This window comes from Tachysurus fulvidraco, chromosome 21 (genome assembly GCF_022655615.1).
Source record: "Tachysurus fulvidraco isolate hzauxx_2018 chromosome 21, HZAU_PFXX_2.0, whole genome shotgun sequence".
Classification (NCBI taxonomy): Eukaryota; Metazoa; Chordata; class Actinopteri; order Siluriformes; family Bagridae; genus Tachysurus; species Tachysurus fulvidraco.
This window is the reverse complement of record NC_062538.1, coordinates 3483492-3491060: the sequence shown is the minus strand read 5'-3', so window position 1 is coordinate 3491060 and position 7569 is coordinate 3483492. Positions and strand designations below refer to the sequence as shown.

At 40.6% G+C, this 7569-nt stretch overlaps 2 protein-coding genes and 1 non-coding gene across 3 annotated transcripts; 1 reads left to right on the top strand and 2 right to left on the bottom strand.

The window, feature by feature from the left end:
• Positions 1 to 1372: 1372 nt before the first annotated feature.
• On the bottom strand, positions 1373 to 1444 carry trnac-gca. Its single transcript has one exon. It is a non-coding gene; the product is annotated as a tRNA-Cys (tRNA).
• Positions 1445 to 1593: 149 nt separating this feature from the next.
• On the top strand, positions 1594 to 4203 carry LOC113646950 (proteasome maturation protein). The gene is made up of 6 exons (XM_027153466.2): positions 1594 to 1746; positions 2174 to 2274; positions 2398 to 2458; positions 3577 to 3678; positions 3797 to 3890; positions 4016 to 4203. Exons 1-6 carry the CDS (start codon positions 1744 to 1746, stop codon positions 4081 to 4083), a joined length of 429 nt encoding a protein of 142 aa, XP_027009267.1. The 5' UTR covers positions 1594 to 1743; the 3' UTR covers positions 4084 to 4203.
• Positions 4204 to 4268: 65 nt separating this feature from the next.
• ccdc82 (coiled-coil domain containing 82) lies at positions 4269 to 7360 on the bottom strand. Its single transcript, XM_027153465.2, has 8 exons — positions 7200 to 7360; positions 6438 to 7029; positions 5939 to 6185; positions 5765 to 5857; positions 5346 to 5470; positions 5074 to 5244; positions 4738 to 4950; positions 4269 to 4624 (listed from the first exon to the last, which is right to left on the bottom strand). The coding sequence occupies exons 2-8, from the start codon at positions 6990 to 6992 to the stop codon at positions 4559 to 4561; spliced, it is 1470 nt and encodes a 489-aa protein (XP_027009266.1). The 5' UTR covers positions 6993 to 7029; positions 7200 to 7360; the 3' UTR covers positions 4269 to 4558.
• Positions 7361 to 7569: the final 209 nt, after the last annotated feature.

The window sequence follows — 7569 nt, the reverse complement described above, 5'->3', positions numbered from 1 at the left end:
AATGTAAACTGCAACAAAGGCATTTAATAATACCTATTGGTTAAGAAGAAAAAGAGGAAGAAGAAGAAGAAGAAGAAGAAGAAGAAGAAGAAGAAGAAGAAGGACTTATCATTGCCTCTCATTACTGCAGAGTGGAATACTTTCCTTTGTATCTCCTATTTTTGGTGTTGAAATCGTGTCACAGGGTCAGTCTTTATGCAGCACCCCTGGGGCAGCAATAGGGCAAGGGGTATATTTCCTCGGGTGTGGTTAGCAGTGGTGGCTTGGCAGTGCTGTGGCTTGGACTCCAATCTTCTGATCAACAACCCAGTGCATTAACCCCATTGGCCACTACTACCTACCCCCAGCAGAAATGCATCCTTAACACCAGTTCATCACAGGGCATCGTGCAGACACACACTTGGAGCAAAGGATAATGACAATCCTAACCCTAAATCTAACACTAACTCAAAGTGCTAACCGTAATGCTAACTCCAAACGTATTTGGTATATCCAAGGTACATAACATCATGCTTTGTGAGGTGTGAGGAAGCCATAGAAACCCACACAGATACAGTTAATACATGCAAACCCCCATATACCCAGCTTATTGGTGAACCATGGAAACATTACAGCATCATTTTTATAACTGCAAAATCTCCTGAAGTTCTTTGGGAATCTGTTGTTCTGGAGTATATTTGGTGATCTACTCATCCATCCATCCACAGAGAGGTGAAATGTCTCTGTAAATTCAGAGTATTTTGTATATAAATACACAGTGTCTACATGCTACATACTATATACAGTGTTCATATTTGAATTGCTATACTTTACATAATATAGCATGTTGCCACACTAAAATCTATAGGAAAGATCAGAAAAGTGGATATTATACCAGCAAATGGAGACTAAATCTGGAATGGGATGTGTAGTGCATTGTTTTGTCAAATCAAATTAAATAAAAAAAAAAAAGAATCAAACTTAACTCCAAAATAACCAAGATACGCCATGGGTTGTAGTTTACAAATGCAGATAATGCGTTTGGTAAGCTTTATTAAATGGTTTGCAGGCAAACAATTTTCCTCTCCTCTTCCTTGTGCCCAACTGGCTTGACAAAACTGGTAAAAAAAACAACAACAACAAACAAACAAAAAAAAATCAAATCAATCAAATTAGCAAAATACTAAGAAAAGTAAACATTCTAATTAACATACAAAATTAACACAAAAGTAGACAAATAGCTCCTACAAGATGTTCAAAAAAAACAAGCACATTTGCAAACAACAGCAAAAAAAAATACGATTTGTCTGAATACTATTAAGAATAATTAATGTGGTGAGTCTTTACTAATTGGTTGTATAAAATGTATTATCAAGATAATTTATAAAAAACAAGGGGGCACCCGGATTTGAACCGGGGACCTCTTGATCTGCAGTCAAATGCTCTACCACTGAGCTATACCCCCATACACAGAGCACTGGAAATTTACCTTCTTAAAGATTATTATTGCAATATTTGATGTAATTTATTTATTTAAATGATTATATTTATATTTTTTTGTGCTACCGTATAAACTAATATCGGTTTCTAACACATTAAACGGAGAAGGATAAAATAATGACGCCATGACGTAAACACCATGCGTCGTCTCCGTATGCATGGTGTTTCCGTAACCGGAAGAGACGCCATTTTAGCGAATCACTCCATGTAGGTTTCCGGATTTGTACAGGAAGTGGTTTAATATCGTAGGAGCTCGGCAGTAAAATGGTATGGTAGATGTTTCTACTCAAGTATAATCATCTTAGTTTTCTTTATTGTAGTAAATCCAGGTTTCTGTTTCGTTTCCAGACTTATTAGCTTTGTTTTTTGGTGTCGTTTTCATACACATGAGCTAATTATTGTCTTAATAAACGACTTAAAATCACAATCGTAAATAAGAGCGTTTACGTCATTGTTTATGTTTTTTGTTTTGTTTTGTTTATGTTTAGTTTTTGTTAAATCTATCGTGATGTAGTAGTTTTGTGAAGCTGTTTTAGCTGATGGTGTTCGCTTTAGCTGTTTGTGATGTGTCATTGCTTTGCTAACTGTGTTTACTTTCTGTTTCGGTCCCTTTTTGTGTCATTTGACTCGAATTGAATGACTCGATCGGAATCCGACAAGAAATAACAAGACAAATTCTTGTTGAACTTTACAGAACACTCGTGGTCTTCGCTCTCAGCTCAAAGACAGCGTCCCTGTAGCAGGTCTTTGTCCACAGGCAGGATCTTATGGTGTACCTGATGCCCTGAGGAGAGGGTAAACATCCTTAAATCCTCTTCATTGTGCTTATTTATTTATTTGTTTGTTTGTTTGTTTTATACTTTACCTCGAGTCATCTTATTCACTCCTTTATTAATGTTTGTATTTTTGTGGTTTCAGTTTTTCCAGTGTCAAAAATGAGCTCCTTCCTTCTCATCCTTTAGAGATTTCAGAAAAAAATGTGAGTTTTTGACATGATTACAGTCTCTGTCTCTCTCGCTCTCCCCATCTCTCTCTCTACCTTTCTCTCTCTTTTGCCTCTTTTTCTCCCCCATCTCTCTCTCACTGTGTGTGTGTATATATTTATATATATATATAAAACGTGTGTAATAAATAATTAATAAACAAACGAGTACAACTTATTCGCCATCGTCATCTCGTTTACCTCAACATCTGCACCGAACCTTGTAGCGAGAAAAATCCTCTCAGCGGAACGAAGACGCAGTTCTGTGGCTGATCTCTTTCTAGCCGAGACCATTACTGATTATTTTTCATGTGGACACCTGACTGTTACACCCATGACGGTAGCACACAGTTGTGCTCTTTGTTTGTAGCATTACAATTTCCCTTCTCTAAAACCAAGAAGCCCGAACGTGTTTCAGCATAAAAAACTAACAAGTGTAGAAAATCTCCAGTGTCCTGGATCGCCAGACATCAGCATCTTACCTCGCCACAGCCCCCGTTTACACCCGCCATTTACTAGGTGTCGTACTGTAGGTGACAGTATCGCCAGCAACCAACGCAAAATACTGGTTAGAAAAAAGGATGATAGTTTTCACACTGCAAATTTTTTCATTATTGCTTATCAGCATCTAAAAGCCAACTATGTTAACTGTGGTTTCTTGGGAGAGCAGCTGGTTTTTAATGCAGTGTTAAATTGACTCGTATGTATTTGCATGTATTTTCTGTGTTTGCATTCGTTTACTGTATTTGCAGTTCCTTAGCTTCTTTTGGTTGCCCTAGAGCTCCCAATCGTATGGAATGTAATAATTGTAGTTTGAGTGCAAAATGCATCTCAGTGAACCCTGCGATGAAGACAGCGATGAAGGACCAGCTCATTGACTGCATCGTTACCATAGCCAGAAAATAGGTAATCATTGTAAAGACTCCGAAAATCAAGCTGAACGCACTCCACGTCCAGGCTAAGGGGTAAAGACGACACTATAAAAGCAGAGACGAAAGCAGCTCTTTTTCATAACGTCTGTTATATCAACTCTGGAAATAAATGGCCAAATCCACCTAATAGACTGTCTAATCGGTTTGAATTCTGATAGAGGAATAATCTGTTTGTACCTACAGTTTCACCTTAACCAGGAAAAGATGAACTTTTCAACGTTAAGAAACATCCAAGGACTTCACGCCCCCTTGAAACTCCAGATGGAGTACAGAGCAGCCAAACAGGTGGGAACTGGTTAGCTCTGCATTTACACGTCCTCATAACGTACAGAACGTTATACACATGACAATTATATCATGTAGGTTGTATAGACGCACATTCTCAAGCTCCTGTTTCTCACAGATTCAACGTTTGCCTTTTCTGCCGAGTTCTAACCTGGCTCTCGATACACTCAGGGGTGTCGATGAGTCCGTAGGATTCGAGGACATCCTTAACGGTAAGAGCACGTTTACATCCAACAAGTTAACAGATCAGTAATGGCAGAGATACTCTTATATACACATTAGTATTTAACTGTTCGATTTATTCTAATTATTATGTTTCTTTGTGTGCGTGTTTCAGATCCTACCCAGAGCGAGCTGATGGGCGAACCTCATATCATGACTGAGTACAAACTGGGTCTAATGTGACCTTTAAACTTTTATTAAATACTGTTTTCTGGTCATCGAATGTTTTGACTGCATTGACCGCAATTCATTGTTTGTTTGGTTTTTTTTTTCTGTTTCTAATAAAAACTTAAAGCAATTAAACATTGAAATTCCTCAAGCATTCTGATTACAGACCTTTTAAATGAAAAGTATTAACCCTGGAAAAAGATATTTACAGGATAGGTTTATTCGCTTTTTCTTTTGTCATTTTTTCAACAACAAAAAAAGTTATGAGCATTAAGAATTTTTTTTTTAAAATATTACAAGCTCGAGTTAACAAGCTTAAAAGAAAGTCTGTGATTTAAAAAGGAAAATAAAAAAAGCATTCGGTAAAGTAAGAAGTAACCATGTGTATATAAAAAGAAACTTGAGATCAGACTGATTTAGTAATGATTATGTCTTTGCTGTTAAATAATGCAAACTTTTCACATGTACTGTCTAAAACAACTCGTCCGCTTCAGTCCAGCTTCTCTTCTTGGAAGAAATCTGCAGCGTTGAGGCGTTCCTGAAATTCGTCAAATTGCTGCATAGAGAGGAGAACAAACACATGCATATAATATCCATCTGTATGCTTTCATTTGCATTAATATAGAAATACACAAACCTCTAATTCAAATAATAAACACACACACACACCTCAGTAATCCAGCCTTCATCCATCAGCTTGTTGAACACTTTCGTTACTGTCTCCTTCACTGGCTCATCTTGGTCTCCTTTCTGTGTCTGTTGCTCCGCCTCTTTCTGATCTTCGAGAGCAGTGCGACAGCGCACAAACAGATGGTACTTGTAATGTTTAAGCGCGTGGTACACCTCAGTCCGGCTGGCACAGACCGAGCCGACAAAGAACATCTGCAACGTTTGGTACAGACATTTAGATTTTTCATATGGACTGGAATGGGTGTGTTAGAGGAAGGGAAGGGGGTGAGAAGGAGATAGAGAGAGAGAGGGAAGGAGGAGAAAGAGGTTTGTTACCTGCGAGTCATCAGGCATGAACTGGTCCTCCTGCATTGTGTTGTTGTGATACAGCTGCCCGGACAGACGCACACAGAAGCGACCGTTTCGGTGGAGCTCGCACGCTTCGCAGCCCTTATTGCGGATGTTCACCGTACTAACTCTCACTTTGGGATAACACTCAACTCGCTCCTTATATAAAAGCCCACAAAGTGTATGTTTTTGCATCACTTTGTACAGTGTGATATACAGTATTATACAGACACAAAAACAAGTGTTTTATTTATTCCTACTTTGTAGCGGTCTTTCCAGCGGCTCCTCTGCTTTAGATTTTCCAGCCTTGGGAGCACAAGTCGCTCGTCAAAGTGACGCAATGACGATTTCATCTCTTCGGCATAGCGCTTTGTCCGCTCTCCATCTGCAGGAACGAGTAAACGAACCTAAATCATTATTTATTAAAGCTACTCATCACTTATTGAGCTTATAATTGCATTATTTCCTGTAAGCTCACGTCTGGATGAATACGAGAAAGGCTTCTGTAAGTAAACGTATTTTGGTTGCTAGATGGACAGAGATGATGTCACTATGGGTTATAATGTAGACCATACATGGCCTTTAGCACACGTAGTCCCACATATCTCTGAGATCAACTAGACAGACCATACAATACCATCCCTTCTAGTTAGAAAGCATGGCAGAGTGAAAACCACACCATAGAGTGATTTGAGGAAGGACGTGTCCAGTGCGTTGATCAACAAGGCTTTGACCACCAGCTGAAAGTGTGTGAACTGAGATCCGGTGATGACTACAAATAAAACAGAGTCAAAATATCAGAAGCGCAAACAAATAACCAAATGTATATAAACGTAGACACATGAAACCTTACACTCGCGTGGAAGGTGAGACCGGAAGCTCTTTTCATCTGTTTCAACCCCTTCCTCCTCTTCCTTTCCCTCTTTCTGCTCTTCATCCTCTACAATGAAGTCTTTCAGGCTGTCGGTGTCGGCCTCTTTTTCTTCTTCGCTGCTGTCTACCAAGCGGACAGGTTCCTCTTCGCTAGACTCATCTTCGGAGGTTTTTGCTTCTCCTTCGCCTTCAGGTTCTTTTTCTGCAACTTTGACCTCTTCCGTTTCCTGAACGACAAAACGTTCAGTGGCCGCTTTATTAGTTACACATTAGTTCCAGGTTTTACACTTCTAACACAGTCTCACACACTCACACTCTCACACACACACACACTCTTATCAGCTGTGTACTATTTTATGTCCTGCATGGCAATAAATGTACATTAATTGTATGTATACAAGGGTTCCTGCTAAACAGCCCAGTGATTGCAGTTAAAAAGGTAGATCATGTTCTGCTCACTGATACATGTGGGTTCTTACCAGGGTTCTGCGCCTGCGCAGTGGCGTGCCTGACTTTCTCTTTTTCAACAGCTCCATCAGTTTCTTTTTCCTGACTCTCCTCTTGGCAGCAGCTTCTTTGGCCTCCACTTCATCGTCCTTAACAGTTTCGCCCTCGGAGTCGGAAAGCCTAAGTCGTTTTTTCCCCGATGCTTTCCTGACAGGTTCAGTTCCGATTTCGCTGTCGGAGGAGTCGCACGAGCCGTCGTCGTCGTCCAAGATGCTCGCGCTGGCCGACCGCTTACGACGTCGTCGTGACACGGCGCACTTCTCCTCGTCCGTCCCGCCGCTGTCGTCGTCTCTCTTATCCAATCGTTTGTGCGCAGGAGAATCATCCGAGTCGTCGTCCGAGCTCCCTGAGGCGTCGTCAGACTCCTTGTACTCACTCCCGGAGTCGTCGCTGCTCGTCGTGCTGCAGTACGACCCTTCGTCGCTGTCCTCGAGCATCTGCTCGATCGCGTTCATGCGCGTCTTTGCGCGGTCGATACGTGACACAGACGCCGTTACGCGTTTCCTCCGCATGAATACGCTCTTCATCGCCTCTACGACGGTACGACGGATCAGCTCGAATCGGCTGTGAAGGAAAACATGGACGCGGTTACTTCAGTTCATACGCACACAGATTTAAACACGAAAGCTAGCCTCAGTGCAAACAACAACAACAAAATATTCAGCGTGAACGAGCAGAAATTAAACATAAACACAGCAACTCGTGTCTAAAACAGTCAAGAAGTTTACAAAAACCTGAATTTCGTCCAGAATCGCACTGTAAAACCGCTGGTCCCGCGATTTTTCAGGGGGTGTGTTTGTTTTGTTTTTGCTGCTCCTTCATGAACTGTTTATCTAACAGGAAAAAGTGCGCCGTCTAGCGGTGTGGAGAACGCTGTCTTCCTGCGTCACACTGATGACCTGTTCTAAAAGTTTAAATACTTTCCAACAAATTCATTTCTAATCTAAATTATAATTGTTTTAAACACCATATCTTTCCACAAGCCAACAGACTCCTTAATAACTGAACAGTTGATGTGCATGGACTGCACAGACCTACACCATATACACACACTTCCAATATACATCCATCAACCTGTTTACGTGCTGGTTTTTGCACACTTTT

What these genes read in the sequence shown, in the direction of transcription:
- LOC113646950 (XM_027153466.2), top strand. An exon ending in CCTGATGCCCTGAGGAGAGG is followed by an intron (nt 2,275 to 2,397) that starts GTAAACATCCTT and finishes TTGTGGTTTCAG; the next exon opens with TTTTTCCAGTGTCAAAAATG. An exon ending in AGTACAGAGCAGCCAAACAG is followed by an intron (nt 3,679 to 3,796) that starts GTGGGAACTGGT and finishes TGTTTCTCACAG; the next exon opens with ATTCAACGTTTGCCTTTTCT.
- ccdc82 (XM_027153465.2), bottom strand. Translation starts at nt 6,992, where the DNA reads ATGAAGAGCGTATTCATGCGGAGGAAACGCGTAACGGCGTCTGTGTCA. An exon ending in CTTCCTCAAATCACTCTATG is followed by an intron (nt 5,471 to 5,764) that starts GTGTGGTTTTCA and finishes TCGTTCCTGCAG; the next exon opens with ATGGAGAGCGGACAAAGCGC. An exon ending in ATGAAGGCTGGATTACTGAG is followed by an intron (nt 4,625 to 4,737) that starts GTGTGTGTGTGT and finishes CTCTCTATGCAG; the next exon opens with CAATTTGACGAATTTCAGGA.